Source organism: Taudactylus pleione, unplaced genomic scaffold (genome assembly GCF_031769625.1).
Source record: "Taudactylus pleione unplaced genomic scaffold, aTauple2 ptg000032l, whole genome shotgun sequence".
Lineage (NCBI taxonomy): Eukaryota > Metazoa > Chordata > Amphibia > Anura > Myobatrachidae > Taudactylus > Taudactylus pleione.
In genome coordinates this window covers 33,232,854-33,254,293 of record NW_028284434.1, presented here as the reverse complement: position 1 = coordinate 33,254,293, position 21,440 = coordinate 33,232,854, and the positions used below count along the sequence as shown (strand labels likewise).

General features: G+C 44.1%; 2 protein-coding genes across 5 annotated transcripts in view; one reads left to right on the top strand and one right to left on the bottom strand.

Moving 5' to 3' along the window:
* Positions 1-8,557, top strand: part of BAIAP3 (BAI1 associated protein 3) — a 417,423-nt gene extending 408,866 nt beyond the window's left edge. Inside the window, exon 34 of the mRNA XM_088452009.1 lies at positions 4,093-8,557. Coding sequence (XP_088308135.1) covers positions 4,093-4,193 — 101 coding nt within the window. The 3' untranslated portion in view covers positions 4,194-8,557. The remainder of the gene's footprint in view (positions 1-4,092) is intronic.
* Positions 8,558-16,851: 8,294 nt separating this feature from the next.
* TSR3 (TSR3 ribosome maturation factor) overlaps positions 16,852-21,440 on the bottom strand; it is an 18,438-nt gene continuing 13,849 nt past the window's right edge. For all 4 annotated transcript variants that reach the window (XM_088452002.1, XM_088452004.1, XM_088452005.1 and 1 more), the window contains exons 6-7: positions 19,304-19,367; positions 16,852-17,136 (exon numbers count right to left, since the gene is read on the bottom strand). In XM_088452002.1, coding sequence (XP_088308128.1) covers positions 16,953-17,136; positions 19,304-19,367 — 248 coding nt within the window. In that variant the 3' untranslated portion in view covers positions 16,852-16,952. The remainder of the gene's footprint in view (positions 17,137-19,303; positions 19,368-21,440) is intronic.

Below are 21,440 nucleotides of genomic sequence, written 5' to 3'. Positions count from 1 at the left end.
ATGCTGGATGCAGAAGACAGCGCTGCAGAAGGTGAGTAAGTAAGGACTAATTAAGCTAATTGGAAACTTCAAATTGCTTAATTAGACCTAAGGGGGGTGCCGCTGGGGTACCAGAGTGAGTCCCAATTATTTTACCTAAAATTAACGATTTTAGGAAAAATCACACTTGCTCTGGAGATGCGAGGAAAAAACCTCCCGGCTCTCAAAAGAAAAACCCCGCCCCTTATTGAATAGCAAAAATCCTGCCCCTACAGGAAAAACCTCGCAGGTGCAGGTATTTTGATATTCTTGCACCCAATTGAATATGCCCCTAACTATAGAAGTAAATTAAACATATGAAATAGAAAACATCAAAAATGCATGAAAAATTTCAAGAAGAAAAAAAGTTATTTTGGTGCATTTTTCATTTATTAACCAAAAATCTGTCAGTTGGAAAAAAAGCAAGTTCATTGATGAAATATACAGCATGCGGAGCTGGAAGATGGAAAGCAACACACTGTCCAGGTTTTCCCAAACTCAGGGCCTGATTCAGACCCGCTCGCGAGCGCTGAGCGCTTGCAAGCGGGTCGATGGTGCCCAAGTGTGCATGCGCACGACGGAGGCGGCTCTGTCGTGTGCATGCGCAAGACCCGAATAACGACGGCCAAGCCGTCGTTAAGGGTCTCGCACCAAAGAGGGCGTGCTGTCGATGGTGATTGACAGCACGCCCCCTTTGGTCGGCGTGCCGGGGACGTGGCTGCCCAGACAGAGGCATTCCCATGGGAACGCCTACCGTCTGGGCTCGGCCCCACTGACATCACTAGTGATGTCAGTGGGAGTGCTTTTGGCTCTGATAGAGCCAAAAGCACTCCTGGGCTTGCGGCAGCAAGACCCTACCGCAGGGTCTCGTCGCAAGCCCGATGGTCTTGACCATCGCGACCATCATCATGGCCGCTCCAAAAGGTAGGAGGGACGGCCCTGATTCAGAGCGAGCGCTCTGACAGAGCGTCCAGCTCTGAATCAGGGCCTCAGTCCTCAAGCCACTGTAACAGGCCAGGTTTTAAGTATTTCCATGCTATAACCCAGATGATTAAATCAAACTGACTATGGTAGTAATTGTCACCTGTGTTTAAGCATGGATATCTTTAACCACTTGCCTGGCTTGGTTGCATCAGATGCGACCACACCAGGCTGGGCTTTCCCTGACATGGTCGCATCTGATGCGACCAGTCAGAGACACCCGTTAAACTGCCAGCAGACGCCCATATCAGAGGGACCTCCCAGTCACTATGCACCCGCGGCTCCACCTCCAACTTTTTCCGATCACTGCTGACCACAGTGGTCATGTAACCCCGCGGCACCCCCGTCCTTCACTCAGCCCTGCACTGCAGCGACAGCTACCTCTTCCCCCAGTGTCCCGATCACTTTGGCCAAAGTGATCGGGCAGCTCCACGGCACACCGAGTCCCCCACCCAGCCCTGCAGCCACGTAGCCACGTCTAGCTGGATATCTCTGCCCCCAGCATCCCGATGAAACAAACTACTCCCCACCTGGTGCTGGCCGTGGCTCCGCCCCCTGAGTTTCCGAATCATCACTGTCAAGCACAGCCACAGCCCAGCATCTCCCGACAGCCGCAGCTCCACTCTGCCCTCAGTGTTACAGCGATCGGGCACCCAGCAGCCCCACTCCCCTGTAAATATGTATATATGTGACATGAATGTTTGTATGAGATTATATATATATTATAATCTCACACCCATAGAATGTATACATTTTATTATATATTATATATATATACATATACTCGTATAATATAACTGTCTGTCTCTGTCCCCATTCCACCCTTCATTCTGTCCTGTCCGCCACCCCCCTTCCCGTTTTGCCACCTCTCCCTCCGTCCTTGCAGCTATATCCTGCCCCTCGCTCCATCTCACCCTCCCCTTGCTCTGTCCCACCCATTCGCCTCACCACTAACCCAGTAAAGTATTTAGTTTGTTTAAACTATAAAACTATTTTTTATCAAAAAATGTCCCCAAAATTGTAGTTTTTTTTTCATTATCATATTATGTAAATAATAGCTACTTAAACTTGATTTCCCATTTTTGTTAAAAAAAAATTATGTTGAATCAGGTTTAAAGAGCTATTATTTACATAATATGATAATAAATAAAACCTACAATTTTTTGCGACATTTGTGGCAAAAATATTAGCCAGTTAAGTGGTTAAAACCTGGACTGTCAGGGTATCTGGAGGGCCAAGTTTGGAGTTTGGGAAACACAGGTTTATACTGCATGATAAGATGTGAGGACATCATGGAAATCATGAAAACTGGTTGAATAAAATCAAGTACTGTAGCTGTAGATATGCACTAACCATAAGAAATACTTGCTTAGTTGGCATGTAACAGGATCATAGAGATAAGAAACGCTTGGTTGGCATGTAACAGGATCATAGAGATAAGAAACGCTTGGTTGGCATGTAACAGGATCATAGAGATAAGAAATACTTGCTTAATTGGCATGTAACAGGATCATAGAGATAAGAAACGCTTGGTTGGCATGTAACAGGATCATAGAGATAAGAAACGCTTGGTTGGCATGTAACAGGATCATAGAGATAAGAAACGCTTGGTTGGCATGTAACAGGATCATAGAGATAAGAAACATTTGCTTGGTTGGCATGTAACAGGATCATAGAGATAAGAAATACTTGCTTAATTGGCATGCAACAGGATCATAGAGATAAGAAACGCTTGGTTGGCATGTAACAGGATCATAGAGATAAGAAACATTTGCTTGGTTGGCATGTAACAGGATCATAGAGATAAGAAACGCTTGGTTGGCATGTAACAGGATCATAGAGATAAGAAACGCTTGGTTGGCATGTAACAGGATCATAGAGATAAGAAATACTTGCTTAATTGGCATGTAACAGGATCATAGAGATAAGAAACGCTTGGTTGGCTTGTAACAGGATCATAGAGATAAGAAACGCTTGGTTGGCATGTAACAGGATCATAGAGATAAGAAACACTTGCTTGGTTGGCATGTAACAGGATCATAGAGATAGGAAACATTTGCTTGGTTGGCATGTGACAGGATCATAGAGATAAGAAACACTTGCTTGGTTGGCATGTGACAGGATCATAGAGATAAGAAACATTTGCTTGGTTGGCATGTGACAGGATCATAGAGATAAGAAACACTTGCTTGGCTGGCATGTAACAGGATCATAGAGATAGGAAACATTTGCTTGGTTGGCATGTGACAGGATCATAGAGATAAGAAACACTTGCTTGGCTGGCATGTAACAGGATCATAGAGATAGGAAACATTTGCTTGGTTGGCATGTGACAGGATCATAGAGATAAGAAACACTTGCTTGGTTGTCATGTAACAGGATCACAGAGATTATGATGCATACACACGGTCAGATTTGTTGTCAGATATGAACGATAACTATTTTAAAAATTGTTCAATCGTTCATATCTGAAAGAAAATCTGACACGCGGGCCTGCAACGGTGAACGATGCGCGTTCCGCATGTCAGATAACGATATCTGACATCTTATGTGTTTGCAGTCCAATTTTGCGATTTCATTAATTTTAACTATTTTAATCATTGAATCGTTCAAGTCGTTGGTAAAATCGTTCATCTGACAGATCTGACTGTGTGTTTGCACCATAAGACATTTGCCCTCATGAGGTGCCACCATATTTTAAGAGAACTTGACATTATGTGCATGTTTTATGTTTAATTAACAATATACTCATAAGAATATAATAGGTAAAGATGTTTCTCCTCCCTCTTTTTGTTTGGGAAAGGATCTAGATAGGAGAGAGACCAGCATGCTAATTAGTCTGACTAATATGCTAATCATTCTGCTAGTCAGCTCTCTGTCTCTCCATAGCCACACACCTGCCTCCACTGCTGGGGGTCAGTCATTATTTAGTATACTGGGCATGCTAATCAGTCAGTCTCCAGGCGAATGAAGGTGGCGGGGAATTTTTAGCGTACATGTCTTATGAATATCTAATTACTACAAAACAGCCAGAAACAAGAACTGGAACCGTTGCATCCTCTATTAAACTGACTTTGTGTTTCTCTGATTTAGTGAAGTCAATACTGAAGATGCTGGACGGACGCATGGACAAAGAGGCACAGGATTTTGTGAAGAAACTTAGGGAACTGGAAAAGTATATGGAAGATGACTAAATTACTATTTTTACAGTGAAAAAAAAATATTTGTATATATACGTAACCCCTTGTCTGCCAGGGGAGGCAGCACATTCTTGCTGTATTGTGTCTAAAGCCCCTTTGGAAGGGAAGAGATTAATCTTAAATAACTTTGATATAACTTTTATTTGTTATCTATTGTTAAGTTTTTGGTCCGTTTATGAGAACTAAAGTTTTGACTATTAAGTGTTAAATGAATATTGTAATGATCGGCGTATCAAGGAATTTGTTTCTGTTCCACCGACTGACATTTTTTTTCTTAACTCTATTCAAAGGAAATTCTGGAATGCATTGAGTCCATTTAGAAAATACAAAGATGCTGCATATCATAAAGGGCATAGTGCCACCTGCTGGATGTTATAGTAAATGACTATTAATTTCAACTTCCAACAGCATAACATATTTTAAACAAGATTTTAAGATATTTGGGAGAAGCCTCACTTGCATAACTTCCCTCAAACTAGCAATGGTTGTGTCCACAGGCGGAACCAGCAGTGCTCCTGAGTAGAGAGTGGAGCAGGCCATTATTTATATACCCAACAGAGTGAGACCCCCCCCCAGGTAGATAACCACCCTCTGCTACATCATATTTCCCCCGCATGATCTAGGGAAATGTAAGTTAGGTGTCAATATCCATAAAATAATAATGAAGAGTGTGACATAATTTGTAAATAATCTTGATTATATGGACATAGCTTGCTTCAATATTGCAGTGTGTGGGGGCTCAAACTCAAACACAATGCCAGATCATTATCTAAATCTATAGGATAAATGTCTAGTGTGCAGCCACCCACTGACCACACAAACAGGCTGTAATACAGCTAGCTGTGATCCACCTTCGAAAATAAAACTGCTAGATCTAGGTTAATGTGGACACTCACATCTGTGGCCATATTGAATGATGAAGCTATAACCAACAGGACCAACCTGCGTGTAGTCACTTTAAGCTTCGGTGTGATGGAAAATGTTTTCTAAGTCGCCTTTACAGCGTGTTGGTTTATACGTCGTACCCCCTAATGTGTGTAAATGTACTCATAGCCACCTGCTTATGGATTTAAATGTTCTGATAAGTTTTGTACATATTTGTTATTATTATTTACTATTAAGTGTGTTATTTTCAGTTATATTTAACAAAATGAAGTACCCTTGCATGTTCCATTTTCAGAACCTAGGATGTAGGTCAATGTTCTCTGTAAGCGTTGGGATGCAGTCACCATGCCGACAGTGACAGAGTCAACATACATAATGTCGATACCGGAAGGTCGACATTCATGATATCAACATGGTTCAAATTAGGCTTAGGGTTCCTATTAGGGATACACTGACATTAAAATCAGTGTCGGCAGTCTCAGCATGTCGACATTTCATCAGTGGCAACTTTATGAACATGCCGACATGTTTAATATTGACAAAGTATACCAAACCCTTCATTGTTCTTTTGTAATGATACCTGATTGGTTGGCAGCAGCTATCTACTCAGGTGCCACATTCAGCACACGCCGCCCCTGACGGAGCTTTTGACTGAGGGCCTGACTCAGCAAGGAACGCAATTGCTTATACGCACGCAATCGGTCAATTGTTGCGTACTGCGCATGCATCGCAGTGCGCGAACTAGCCACATCGATCGGGACTGCGATCGCAGAGGCCATGCAGACGGATGGCAGAGTGGTTGACAGGAAGTGCCGTTTGTGGTTGGTGACGGGACGGGGGGTGATCGGGGACACGCAGGCGTGCCAGTGCGTTGGGACGGCTTTGCATGGGCGTGCATAAATTAGACACTGAGATGCCCTACGCAGTCTGTAGTCTCATAGTGTGCGCTGAAGTAAGCAAATCCTGAGTGAGGTCTGACCTGCCTTAACAGTACGTATGGGTTCGATGTTACCGATTATATTGCTATGTTGTGAAAGTGTACAGATGTAAGGGGAAGTGGGCGTCCTTATGTCAGGCTGCGATCGCAATGCGAATGAACACATTTACATATCACCACTGATATTATCAACTGCGCTGCGTGCGTATAAGCAGGATAGCGATCCGTAGTGAATCAGGCCCTGATACCGATGGCTCAAAGTCCTTCATTAAACCCACAGCTGCAACACAGGGGCAACGGTCAGCAATTACTAAGTAACTGCAGGTGCCAAAAGGGGGAATAAAAAACATCTAACCTCTGTTAGAAGGGGGGCACAGAGGTTGAATGGGAAACAGGTGCCTGTATTAAAGTAGACATATCTTTAAAACGTTTAATCTTTACATTCCAGATAACTCTAATGCAAATATTCAGGAAGTGCACACAGATATTTTAGGATATAGACTTTAGCTTCCTAAAGCACTAAATCATTAATTTCATGGCTAATAGCCATACACTGTAAGCATGATAAACACTTAAGCCACACACACTTAACTTATGCTCGTTAAGTATTTTGTTAACGACATTGAGCATACACACTGACACTATCATCAGGTTGCCCTGCAAATACGGACGATGAAACACATTAACGATCCGCGGGAGCGCGCATCGTTAACGATGTCTTGCATACACACTGGATGATATTGAACACTATAACGATATCGTTCATATCGTCCAAATTATCATCTAGTGTGTATGCGGCATTGCCATTAATACTGCAACCCATATTTTTGTTTATTTTTTAACACTACATGCAACACAGACACTTATTAAAAATAGTCTTCAAAAAATACTTGCCACGTGGAAGTGAACGGCGTGTTTTAAGCTTGGTACACACTATGCGATATGTTGATCGTACAGCCGCCAAACAACATATCACTAAGTGCATCTGTCTTTGAACGACTTCATTCACAGACATATCAGGTCGGCCCTGCAGCACAGCCGATGTATATATATCATGCAGATATATCGGTGCATCTGCCTGTGTGTGCGTGCGCCCCGCTGACCGAACGTACACTGGCTGCAGGGACCGCCGACACCAACATCACAACTGGGTGGGCAAATTTAAATGCCTGTCCAGTTTTGATGTCAGGCCAGACATATTGTGCAGCCAATTGGTTATGCTGGCCATACACGCTACAATTTTCGGGGCAATCCGCCTGATATCGGCGGATCGCCCCGATAATTATAGCGTGTGTGCGGGCGACCGAGGGTTAAATATTGCTCGGTCGGGCATGCCGGATTGTCCAGCATGCCCGTCCGATGCGATATTTACCCAGTAAACTGTCGGCCGCATCGGGCAGTGTATGCCCAGTGCGGCCGACAGACAGACATTTCCTGTGTTCCTTCCTACGGAAGGAACAGGGAAATGTCTCCTCCCCCGGGGGTGGAGCGCGGATGTCGGGCTATACACTGTGAGAGAAATCTCACAGTGTATGCCGGCGACATCTGCGGCTGGCAGCCGGCCAGATAAAATTTCTGTCGGTCTGACAGACATTTTATCTGGCCGTGTATGCCCAGCATAAGTGAGTGTACCTTACCAAATCGGTCGGCGTGACGGTGGTTCGGTCGGGTATGTACCCAGCTTTAGGGTGTATAGAAATTGAATATGTTGTAATGGGAAACATGTTACTAATCACCAGCATGAATATACATTAGATGCACGGATGGTTATCACTCACTTCAGGCATTTGAAGCAGAATTTATATTTTTATAAGTTAGGTAAAGAATATATTAGTGCATACATCCCTGTGATATAGGCCCAGTTGGGTTTGACTTGTACCTGAGTAAATATGTAAATTTTCACATCTCAAAATTAAAAAAAAAAAGTTTTTTTTTGTTTACATATATATTTTATTTCAACGTTTGCACATAGTGGTTTGTAGATTCTGATGCAATTTGAATGTTTGTTCTGGGGAATATTGGTACAGAACACAAATATGTCTACTTACACAGAATATAAGCAGCTGTAATTGTTTAACATGGATGGTGACCTGCACCAGAATATCCCTGGAATAGATTCTGCGTTTGTATTTTGTTTGCTGACTGCTGATACAAAAACAAGTGTTCTGTATAGTTTCCTTAGTGTTATTAATGAAAATGTAAGGTATTATTTCATACCAATTAGCTTTCATGAACCTTGAGCCTTTAATGTAGTGTCCATTTCAGCTATGTGGCACAATAAACCCTTTTTTTTTGTTTAAAAAAAAGAATACATATATAATCGCACTTGTAATGTGACTTTTATCTGCTCACAGTTCCTACATCATGGGCTATAAAATCTAGTACACGGCACGCGTTTCATCCGACCCTCTTAATGAAATGTCATTACTCCGATTATTTCTAGGTATCTGAGTATCTTGCTGTAAGCTGTAGAGAATGTCTATAACACTTATGTTTGTAAGAGGTCAGTATGACAACGTTCAGTACATTTTACATGTTGGATTAAAATGTTTTATATTTGTATTTTACATGAAATTAATAAAATGTGAAATGATTAAAATCTCTGCCTGAAATAATGATATAGGTCTCGCAACCAATGAATACACCACACTGGCTCAGACCATCGCCTTTCTTTGCGAGTGGTGGTCCAGCTACTACTGTTTCATGCCCTAGAATGCCTATTGCGGATACTGAAACCAAACACAATCAGTCATCTTCTGCAACCTCACATGCAACACCTTCTTGCTCTAATTCTAGAGGTGTCACCTTTAAAACAGGCAAATCACTGCACAAAAAGAACAATAAGGCTGAAGAACAAACTGTGGGCCTGATTCAGACCCGGTCACAAGCGCTGAGCGTTCACAAAGGGTCGATGGTGGCCCAGAGCGCATTCGCACGACAGAGCCGGCTCCGTCGTGCACATGCGTGAGACACGGATAGCGACGACCAATCCCCCTTTGGTGGGCGGGCCGGGGGGGTGGCTGCCCAGACGGAGGCGTTCCCATGAGAACACCTACCGTTTGGGGGCGGCCCCACTGACATCACTAGTGATGTCAGTGGGAGAGCTTTCGGCTCTGTTTGAGCCGAAAGCTCTCTGGGGCTTGCGGCCACGAGACCCTACCACAAGGGTCTCGTCGCAAACCCGATAGTCGCGATGGTCTTGACCATCATCTTGGCCGCTCGCATTAGCTGTGGGTGGCAACCCACAGCAATGTGAACGGCCAGGTGGCCACTCTATAAAAAAAAAAAAAAAAAAAGACGCCCTGATTCAGAGCGAGCGCTCTTTCAGAGCGTCTGGCTCTGAATCAGGGCCTGTGTTCACAAATTTCTGTGTGTGCTATGTGTGAGTGTGACAATCCTCGCACTGTAATCCTAGAATAGCTTATTTCCACTACTTCTGCACCCTCTGCAAATGTGAGGATGAGTAGCAGTAAAAGTAAAGATTGTGACATAGAAATTGAGGATTCTACAGTGGAAGTGCAATAGGATGAGGGGGATATTTGTTTATCTGACTGTATTTGTTTATCTAAATGAGGATGTTGATGCTGAATGTGTTGGACAAGAAGACATTGATAAATTTCAGGAGGAGGATGTTGTTTGTGTCAAAGTAAGTCAGCCACCAGTAGCTCTTGCCAGTGATAAGAAAAAAAAAGCCACTGTCTTCATATGGAATAATTTTTTCCCAAATGTTGACATTTATCAAGCGATCTGTGCCGTTTGTGAGGCCAAAGTAAGTAGAGGACAACCAGTACTGGTCAAACTAAATGTTACATGACTGTTACAACCCACTGGGTGGGTGTATCACCTTCAGCAGCAGCAGCATCTAACACACAACGCCAGCTCATTCACATGCAGGCTACTCTGTATCACCGACTTCACTAAGAGGCATACCGGTGTCAATCTGTTGGAGAAACTCAGGGATGCGATAGCAAAATGGCTTACCCAGACTCTCCTCGGGATTTGTCATTTCTGATAGCGCAAATAAGATTGTATGAGCATTACAACTGGGTGATTTTGAACACTTACCATGTTTTGCACACACATTAAACCTGGTAGTTTAGAATTTCTTAAAAAAATGACAGGTGTGTGCAGAACATGCTGACTGTGGCCCAGAAAATTTTCTGCCCATTTTTGGCATTCAGCAACCGCATGTAGAAGATTGCATCAGCTACAACAACAGTATGCTTTGCCATGCCACCCCAACTGAAGCAAGAGGTAGTAACTGGGTGGAATTCCACCTTTATAAGCCTCAGCAACTGGAGGAACAGCAACAAGCCATACTAGCCTATATATCAAATTATAAGATAGGGAGAAGTGGTGGTGGAGGGGGGGGGCATGTTCCCTTTGTCCAGCACTGTGGAGAATACTCAGTTTTATGCAAGCTACTGCAACCATTTGATATTGTAACCAATTAAGTTCAGGCACTGCCAGTAAGTCAGGGCATACTCTTAAACTACTGGAAAAGCAGCCTGAGAAGCTGAAGGAGATGAAACTAAGCAATTCTGCTAAGTATGTTAGACTTGTAGATTACGTTTTTTTTTTCATTACACCAGGGCCAAATGGTTTGCAACATCTTGCAATTGGATCAGTACATTTTGGCAGAGTGACACATTATAACATTAGGTCAGGCTTAAAATTGCCCACAATTATTGACATCTCTACCATAATATAATCTGATACAGTAAGCATCAATAGAATGGTGGATGATTGGTTTGATGATAATGTCCAAATGAGTATGTCACACAGTCCCTTTGATTACTAGGAGAAAAAAACTGCCCACCCTATCCCCAGACCCAGGGACATACATACACACCTTACCTCATCCAGCCCTGGAGAAATAAACTCCCCACCCTACCTCCGGCCACAGGAACATACAATACCCACCTTACCCCACAGCCACAGACATACACTCCCCCATCCCCAGCTTTAGTGACATAAATTCCCCCCCCTACCCAGAGACATACATTACAGCCCTGGCCCAAGGATATACACTAACCACTATACCCCCCCATTTTTCTGGAACATACACTACCCACCCTCCCTTCTGGCCACTGGGATATACACAACCCATCCTAGCCCAAGGGACAATCACCTGCCCTGCCCCACATCACCCGAGACTTACAGTACACTATCCCCCTGGCCTCCAAGATATACACTAAACGTCATAGTGGATGCTGCCCTTCCTGTACACATGCTGAATCTCAGCCCCACATGCTGGCTATTCCCAGTCCCCACACACATATCTGTACTGGAGGAAATAGCATGTGCCTGCTCGGGGAGCTGCAGCTCTTCGCTACGTCTCTGGCCAGAAGATGGTCCACCCAGGAGCCTTGCAGTTGCCTTTATGACAGTGGCCGGCAGGCTAAATGCGGCCCACAAGGCAATTGGGCCTGACCTAATACATTCTGCAGCACCTGTGTTGGTACTGTTGCCAGTCCGGGCATCTCAGTGATCATAATAAACTACAGCTCCCGACAGCTCTTGTGCCAGGAGCTAAACAGTGCTCTCCGGGGCAGAGCCAAGTATGTCAGCAAGTACTGCAGACCAGTAGCGGATTTACCGCTAGGCAATATAAGTGGTCGCTTGGGGCCTGGCGGGATCCAGGGGGCCCGTTGACAGGGCTGTATGGGGGCCTGACTTTATAGTTCTGTGCGGCCCCTGTAGACTGTCAGCAGCAGCTCATGATTGATTGGACGGGTGCCACTCTGTCTCAATCAACCCTCCACTGCACTGTACTGATGCATGTGACCTGTTACGTCACACGCTCAGACTCAGGGCGAAGAGCCAAGAAGAAGTTCAGCCGCGGTGCCACACTACCATCCAAAACTTCAGAGAGAGGGTACAAGAAGAAAAAAAAAGAAAGGTGAATGTCAGCACTGTTGGGTGGTGGATCATCGCACTTTAGTTCAGCTGCAGCAGCACTCCCCACCTCTATAGTTGCCATGTGACGGAAGGCGGCCACGGCGCAGGGGGGTGTGGAGTCGGGCCGCAGGGGGAGGCTGCCAGCCGTGGGGGGTGCCGATGGGTTGTGGCAGTGTGGTTCATTAGCTTCACCCGCTCTAGTAGACGGGGGTATCTGTATGGATTGTTTGAAATACTGTGGAGGTGCCCCCAAATCGGTGTCTTGCTTAGGGCCCCATGAGGTCTAAATCTGCCTCTGTCTGTAACTAATGTGTAAAACTATGGCTGGTCTAGATCTGGTTTCTGTGTAGCCTATACCACCTAACCACCTCTTCTAGGACAGAATTTTCTGCGTGGTACCAATAAACCAACAAGATACAAACCAGGAAAATAAACTGAGAAGATGAATCTGTTTAAGTGACCTACGAGGCTCAGTTAAGCAATTCTGATATTAAATGAAAGTATGCAGATTACTATTATTTGTAGGGTAAAGATATATCTGCAGATTATGGTTCTTCATTCACAGTGAACAACCATCTTCTCTGATCCCCCTGGCCGGGGGTCGCATTGCCACTATATATATATATATATATATATATATATATATATATATATATATATATATAATATTTTTTTTTTATTTATTTTTTTTTTTTTTTTGTTACATTACAACCTGTAATTTATTTATTTTTTATATCTGAATTTTATGTGCTGGATCAAAACAGTAAATTTAGTGAAGTGAAATGAGAAAAATATACATAAAAAAGAATCTTTATAAATAAAATTCAGAAAATTGGCATGTGCATATGTAATCACCCCCCTTTGCTATGAAGCCCCTCAAAAGTTCTGATGCAACCAATTACCTTCAGAAGTCACATAATTAGTGAAATGAAGTCTACCTGTGTGAAATCTAAGTGTCACATGATCTGTCAGTATAAACACACCTTTTCTGAAAGGCCCCAGAGGCTGCGACACCACTAAGCAAGAGGCATCACACCATGAAGACCAAGGAGCTTTCCAAACAAGTCAGGTACAAAGTTGTTGAGAAGTACAAACCTGGGTTCGGTTATAAAAAAATATCCAAATCTTTGATGATCCCCCAGCGCACCATCAAATCAGTCATCAAATGGAAAGAACATGGTATCACACCAAACCTGCCAAGAGAGGGCCGCCCACCAAAACTCACAGACCGGGCAAGGAGGGAATTAATCAGAGAGGCAGCACAGAGACCAAAGGTAACCCTGAAGGAGCTGCAGAGTTCCACAGCAGGAACTGGTGTATCTGCGCATGTGACCACAATAAGCCGTACACTCCATAGAGCTGGGCTTTATGGAAGAGTGGCCAGAAAAAAGCCATTACTTAGTGATAAAAATAAGTAGACATGATTTGAGTTTGCCAAAAGGCATGTGGGCGACTCCCCAAATGTATGGAGGAAGGTGCTCTGGTCAGATAAGACTAAAATTTTACTTTTCGGCCACCAAGGAAATCGCTATGTCTGGTGCAAACCCAACACATCCCATCACCCCAAGAACACCATCCCCACATTGAAACATGGTGGTAGCAGCATCATGCTATGGGGATGTTTTTCAGCAGCAGGGACTGGGAAACTGATCTGAGTCGAGGGAAAGATGGATGTCACTAAATACAGGGATATTCTTCAGCAAAACCTGTTTCAGTCTGCCTGTGACTTGAGACTGGGACGGAGGTTCACCTTCCAGCAGGACAATGACCTGAAGCATACTGCTAAAGCAACACTTGAGTGGTTTACGGGGAAACATTTAAATGTGTTGGAATGGCCTAGTCAAAGCCCAGATCTCAATCCAATTGAGAATCTGTGGTCAGACTTGAAGACTGCTGTTCACAAGTGTAAACCATCCAACATGAAGGAGCTGGAGCAGTTTTGCCTTGAAGAATGGGCAAAAATCCCAGGGGCAAGATGTGGCAAGCTCACAGAGACTTATCCAAAGCGACTTGCAGCTGTAATTGCCGCAAAAGGTGGCTCGACAAAGTACTGACTTTAGGGGGGTGAATAGTTGTGCAAGTTTTCCGTTATGTTGTCTGTGAATGCACACCTTCAAACAATCCATTTAAATTCCAGGTTGTGAGGCAACAAAACATGAAAAATGCAAAGGGGGGTGAATACTTTTGCTAGGCACTGTATATGGGAAAAACGGAGGGCACTCCACAGGTCTCAGCAGCAACAGTAAAACAAACCAGACAGAGCCGGTAGTATATGCCAACGTTTCAGTGCACGTTGGCATTTACTACCGGCTCTGTCTGGTTTGTTTTACTGTTGCTGCTGAGACCTGTGGAGTGCCCTCCGTTTTTCCCATATACATGTGCAATTTTGTTGGACTGGCACCCAGGCACATTGCGTTTCTCATTGGTGAGTGCCGGACTATTCTGTACATACATACATACATACAGTCAGGTCCATAAATATTGGGACATTGACAGAATTCAGATTTTGGCCTCTATTCACCACCACAATGGTTTTGATATGAAACAAACAAGATGTGTTTTAATTGCAGACTTTCAGATTTAATTTGAGGGTAATTACATCCAAATTGGGTGAACGGTGTAGGAATTACAACTCCCAATCAGGTCAGCAGGGTTTAAGATTAATAGATTTCCAATACAGGGTTACCTGGCCAAACTAACAGGGTCCCTGCTTTAAAGATAAGTGATGATATAACTCACTCTTCAATTTCCACCTTCTAGACCTATAGTAAATACCAGAATCCTTATCTTAGCCTCTATAATAGTCTTTTGAAGTAGGGCACTGAAGTAACTGGAGGTCTGGTTCTGGGATTATGATATAGGACACTGCCTTCAGGGGTCATAAAAAGGGAGAGTTGTTCACACATGGCCTCACACTGTGAGGGATATACATCATTTGGTTACCTGAAAGCCATTCACTTGCTAATTCCAGCCCTTTCTGACCTGCACACCAAATAGCAATGGACATACCATGTTTATACAGTCTATAGAACTAAAGGACACACAGTTATATAACACTCCTCAAATCACAGTACATAGATTATCAACCCCTCTTCCTGGAATGCCTATCTTCAAAAGAGGTGGGGTAATACCTCAGCCCTTCTAGGTACACACAGTTCAATTAAAGGACTTCATAGTTCACAAAATATTATTTCTGGCGATTATTCTTGCGATTAATCGTCACAATATATATATATATATATATATATACACACACACATTAAAATATATATATGGTATATATACATACACATACTGTATGAATCTATATACACAAAATATATACACACACACATATATATATTTACACACACACAGACACGCATACATATACAGTATATGTATATATATACCTATACACACACACACACACATATATATTTCAGTGCCACAGCGCTGCCCCTCTCCCAGCCTGAGCTAACTTACCGAGAGACTCACTCTTGTTGGTTGTCTCTGGTCAGCCAGGCTGGAGTGGGAGTTGACGGGGCCGTCCTGGGCTGTGCAGTTACTGCCTACAGTGCCAGGTGAAGTGGTGCCTGACTGGTCCGATGGGCGCTGGGCCAGGAAAATGGAGACGGAGCTGTGAGTTGTCACTCACGGCTCTCCTCCGCAAAGGATGATGGGAGAAGTGGCCGCGGCCGGGCATGCACAGCATCCCCGGCCTCCAGCACCAGCCGCCATCTTCCTTGTCCTTTGTAGTCAGCATGAGCTTCTATGCAGAAGCTCATTCTGACCTGGCTCCCACCTGACCGCTGCACTGCTGGATCGGACGCGGTGGCGGCGGGGGGGCAGCTGCAGAGCCGTGGAATGCCCTTAGGCATTCCAGATGCCCTAGGCATTTGCTTAGAATGCCTATGCCTAGGGCCGGCTCTGAGCACCTTCCTGGGTTTTTATGTGTTTATCCATTTCTAGATCTGCTGGTGGCTTGGAACACCTTGTAGTAGGAGAACATTCATTGTTGTTGAAATAAGTGACTTAGGCCGGGATGTACTAAAGGAAAAATGCGGTAAAAACCCTGTTTTCCGTGTTTTTACCGCATTTCCATATGTACTAAGCCCCGGCCGCACTTTTATCAGTGCAGAGGGGAACGCCAGAAAAACCTGACGTTACCCTATAATAGCCTATGGGTTATTACCGCACTCTGCTCCCGATGCTTCATTGCCCCACCGTTGCTCAGTGCTGGCCCCCACTCACCTGCTCTACATAGTCGCCGGACCTCCTAATCTTCTTCCGGGTGCAGGGAGGAGGAGCCCGGGGCTTCCTGCAGATGACCAGCAGGAAGCTCCCGGGACTCGGAGAGGGCGGGGTCCCACGGAGGCCACGTCACCTGGCGTCGGCTGCTTCGCAAAGGGCAGCTCTTATTGCAAGATATGCGATTAGTAATGTTGGGGTGACTGGCAGAATGGTCACCGTGACCTTAGTACTTCCCTGCCTTAGCGGTTGATGTATCAAGCAGTGAAAAGAGTGGAGAAGTGGGCCAATGGAAAAGTTGCTCATAGGTCCAATCTGCTTTGAGGAAGCATTTATCAAGTACACACTATAAAATGTTAGGTAGATGCTGATTGTTTGCTATGGGCAATTCTCCACGCTTTTCACTTCTTGATACATTAGCCATTTTCTCACTAGTACAAATTTTGATTCTTTGTATAATTTATTTAGTCCTTGTGATCGGCACTCTCAATAATATTATTAATATATAAAATCTAAGACCACAGGGAACCCCCATATGTTTAGTGCCTCAGATCCCCCCGAAGCCTTAATCCAGCTCTGTACTTTGGGTGAGGTACTTCCCATCACTACACCCTGACACAGACTGAGAAGTATATACAGTCTTCCCTCTGTATGCTGATTTATGGGATTATAAATAAACCAGTCACCTGTATACTGAAACTATTTAAAGACCTTTTAATTTATAAACAGCTAATTAACAAAAATACTGTATAAATAGAACCATGACATAGAGTGTCAGTAATATTTGAATGTGCAGAACTTTAGTCCCGGAGTCGCTTTTTGACTCCTTTCCAAATAACAGAATTACTAGCGGCTGCCGTGTCCTCTTCATCATCATCATCATCATCATCACTCTTCTCTCCAGAGTGCGGCTCTTCCCCATCTTCACCTGTAGCATCATCGCTGTCCTCTTCATCTTCATCACTCTCCTCATCATTGATCAATCTGAAACAAGTCATTGAAGTTCAGTTTTCAATGCAAACTCTCATCAGTATGCAAAAGAAGTGACCACAATGTACATAACCTGTTGTCAGACTGGAGGAGCTTTGTGTTGTTCTAGAGATCAATGTTCATGTAACATATAGGGGGGGACTGGGTAAGTATAGTTATAGGAAGCCACACAATCTGTATGGCAGTTTTTTAGATTTTATATGCAAAGCGCATAACTGTACTGGATGTGGTACAATCTGTTACCTTAGGTTGTTTCTATCACCCACAATTCAGCAAAACAGGTTCTCTTTCCAGCAATGCTCCTTCTTATTGCTGCTGGTGACATCACACCCAACCCTGAGAACCCTGCAATCTCAACGCTTCTAGTTCCACACCGAACCTTCTCCTCCACCTTGTACTGTGCTTCCAATCCCTCCAACATTTCCCATATTTCTCCAGCACCGTTTGTAAAACAACTCGCACAAAACCATGACCTATTTATTTCATAATTCCCCAACCTCCTTGTCATGGCATTAACCTGGATGACCTCCTCCAATACTACATCTCCTGCAGCTCTCTCTTACAGGGGACTCTAAGCTACATTCCCTGCCCCAGAGAAGTGCAAGATGCACCTTCTGAGTCATAGTCCCAGGCTCACTCTCACACCGTATATCCATTCTCTCCAATCCACCTTTGTGCCATCATTTATTACTCACCCAGCAAGCTTAGCTTCCCAGTTCCTTGGGATCGTTGCTGCCTGGACCTGCCTACGTTCATACGCAACTACTTCTCCTACTTCCTCCTTTGGTCTGTCACAATTTACGTCACCTTATAACTGCTGTGATGGACAATCCCTTGACCTTGTTTTCTCTAAGCTTCTGCACCATTTCTAGTGTCACCAACTTGGCCTTCCCTCTCTCTGACCACATCCTCCTTTCCTCATGCTAAGCTCGCTGAACCCAAATCCACGTGAACACTAATTCTCAAGTTAGTAAAATTACTCGTGTCTCATATAACTACCCTGTCCTGTCCCAACGTGACTTCCTCTTTCTACAAAACACTTTGGCGTACACAAAGCAGCCTCAGCCACAACATACAGTCTCTGGTGAGACCTGCCACCTGCACGTGTTCCATATTACTGGGCGCCACTGGAGGAAACTGCTCACACTGGCACACCCTGACAGCTTTTAGACAAAATAAACACCCCAAGGCTTGTACGACAAAATGCAAACACAAAATAGTTTGAAAAAAGTTGTACCTTAAAAGTATTAAACCCCAAAATTGACATTTTTAGATAAGATCTATGAAGGTAAACATGTATTACTCGGGGTTACCCTTACTGTCCACTGCAACTCTGCTAAAATACATAGGGGTCTTTTTACTAAGCAGTGTTAGGAGACAGAGTGAAAAGTGATAAGGTGCCAGCCAATCAGCTCCTAACTGCCATCTCACAGGCTGTATTTGAAAAATGACAGTTGGGAGCTGATTGGTTGGCACCTTATCACTTTTCACTCTGTCTCCTAACAATGCTTAGTAAATAGACCCCATAATCTTCTTACTCTATTTCGGCCGATAAGACTTAGCTTTACATTAGCCACACACATGGCCAAAAGCCACTACGGACACCTTAAGCCCCACCCACATCTTGCAGAAAGTGACATAACGGTATGCAATAAAGTTTAAAATGAGAATATGCAGTCATTTCAGTTATTGTGGGATTACTGCTCACCAATGCAATGCCTAGGAGCAAGGCAGCAAACCTATGTCACTGTGTATCTGCTGTGTTACAGAAGCACCACGACCTACCTCGTAACACAGTAAAGTAGAAAGGAGGTTCACATATCTATTTAGCTCAGACATACACAGCTTCTCATATATATTTAATGGCAAATGGTGGCTCTTCTTGTTCTTTAAGAAATTGTAACACATTATATTTATACAGAACTAGTGCCATAAGATGGCATGTGTATTCATATATGCCCCTGTCGCGTTTTGTGTGTTGTGCTGCCTGGCACTACTGCTTAAGGAGCGAGCCTGCAAGTGTGTACAGTGTGGCATACTGGCGATGTCTCCATCTGTAGTACCGCTGCCATGGGTGTTACTGCCATGGGTGCTCTTACATTACATTGTATAGACGTTGGCTGATAGAGGCTGTGTATCAGATTAAAATAAACCATTTTACTGTTTTGAGCTGATGACTCTGTTGAGATTGGAGAATTCTCTTCCAGACTCCACATCGAATGGATCTAAAATGATACAAGAAATGATGGATTATTGTACATTGTATATAAATAAGAAATATTTGAGAAGATAACTTGTAAAGTACTAGTTTTAGACATCAGACTTCCAGCATTTTATAATGTACAGCAATCGAGGGGCACAGAAGGGAGTCCGAAGGCTATTATTTGTTAATTAGCCAGTAACATTACATAGACTGCAGTTAATATTAACTAAGAATACATATGCAGTAGCACCACATAGAAATCTCTCTCACACACACACAGTATACACATACATACATACATACACACACAGACACACAATACTGTGTAAAAGTTTTAGGCAGGTGTGGAAAAAATGCTGCAAAGTAAGAATGCTTTCAAAAATAGAAGTGTTAATGGTTTATTTTTATCAATTAACAGAATGTAAAGTGAATGAACAGAAGAGAAATCTAAATCAAATCAATATTTGGTGTGACCACCCTTTGCCGTGAAAAACAGCATCAATTCTTCTAGGTACACTTACACAAAGTCAGGGATTTTGTAGGATTATAGTCAGGTGTATGATTAACCAATAATACTAAACAGGTGATAATGATCATCATTTTCATATGTAGGTTGAAACACAGTCATTAACTGAAACAGCTGTGTAGGAGGCTTAAAACTGGGTGAGGAACAGCCAAACTGTGCTACAAAGGTGAGGTTTCTGCAGGCAACAGTGAAGCATGGTGGAGGTTCCCTGCAAGTTTCAGGCTGCATTTCAGCTAAAGGAGTTAGGGATTTGGTCAGGATTAATGGTGTCCTCAATGCTGAGAAAGATGGATATATGGTCTTACCCTGTTAAATCCTTTTCTTCGACTGCGTAGGGGGCACAGGGATCACTCTGGGGTATAGCCTGGAAAGGGAGAATCTGGGCACCAAATAGTTACTAATTCTTCCGAGCAGCCACCTGGCTCCCTCTCCACTATACCTCGCTCCTAGCCACCGGCCAGCATCTTAAGTTAGCGAGCCAATGGCAGGAGCGACTAGAAGAAAAGGGAGTAGGAAGACCGGCACACACTCAGAACCCATGTCAGAGAAAGGTGCGCCAAGAACCGGCAGCAGAGGAATAAACCCCGCAAACCAGGTGCGTCAGGGTGGTTGCCCTGTGCCCCCTATGGAATCAAAGGATTTAACAAGGTAAGACCATAAGTCCTCCTTTCTTCTTCCTCCACTAGGGCGTACAGGGATCATTCTGGGACGTCCTAAAGCTGTCCATCAATGGAAGGGAACGCTCCTGGACTCCACTGGGAACCCCCTTTTTACCCTGCAAGCAGGGAGCCACTCTTACCTATCCCCATACGTGTCCAGCTGCGGGCTCCAGGAGCGGTGTGCGTTGTTCCCCGAAGTCCGGCGGTTTAATTCACCGACCCAGTCGCCGGTGCTGCCACCACTGGCCCTGGGGTTGTTGGAGCGGAAGTGATATCATCCTATAGGACGCCCTTCACTGCCCGCTCTGTATTGGACATATAGTCAGATTATAATAAATAAAAATAACAGTAACCAGGGGCCACTTAAAAGCAGCCCCCACAACCTGGTGTCCGCTCCTGCTCAGCACCAAAACTATAAACTGCTGGCTGGGGGCGGGAGAGGAGCCAGGTGGCTGGTGGGAAGAAATCAGTAACTATTTGGTGCCTAGATTTTCCCTCTTCAGAGTGATCCCTGTGCCACCTAGTGGAGGAAGAAGAAATACAGGCAGGTACTTCTCTATCATGCAATTCCATCAGGTAGGTGTCTGATTGGCTCCAAATTTATTCTGCAGCAGGACAACAAACCCAAACATACAACCAATGTCATTAGGAACTATCTTCAGTGTGAAGAAGAACAAGGAGCCCTGGAAGTGATGGTATGGGCCCCACAGAGCCCTGATCTCAACATCGTCGAGTCTGTCTGGGATTACATGAAGTGACAGAAGGATTTGACCAAGCCTACATCCGCAGAAGATCTGTGGTTAGTTCTCCAAGAGGTTTGGAACAACCTCCCTGCTGAGTTCCTTCAAAAACTGTGTGCAAGTGTACCTAGAAGAATTGATGCTGTTTTGAAGGCAAATGGTGGTCACAC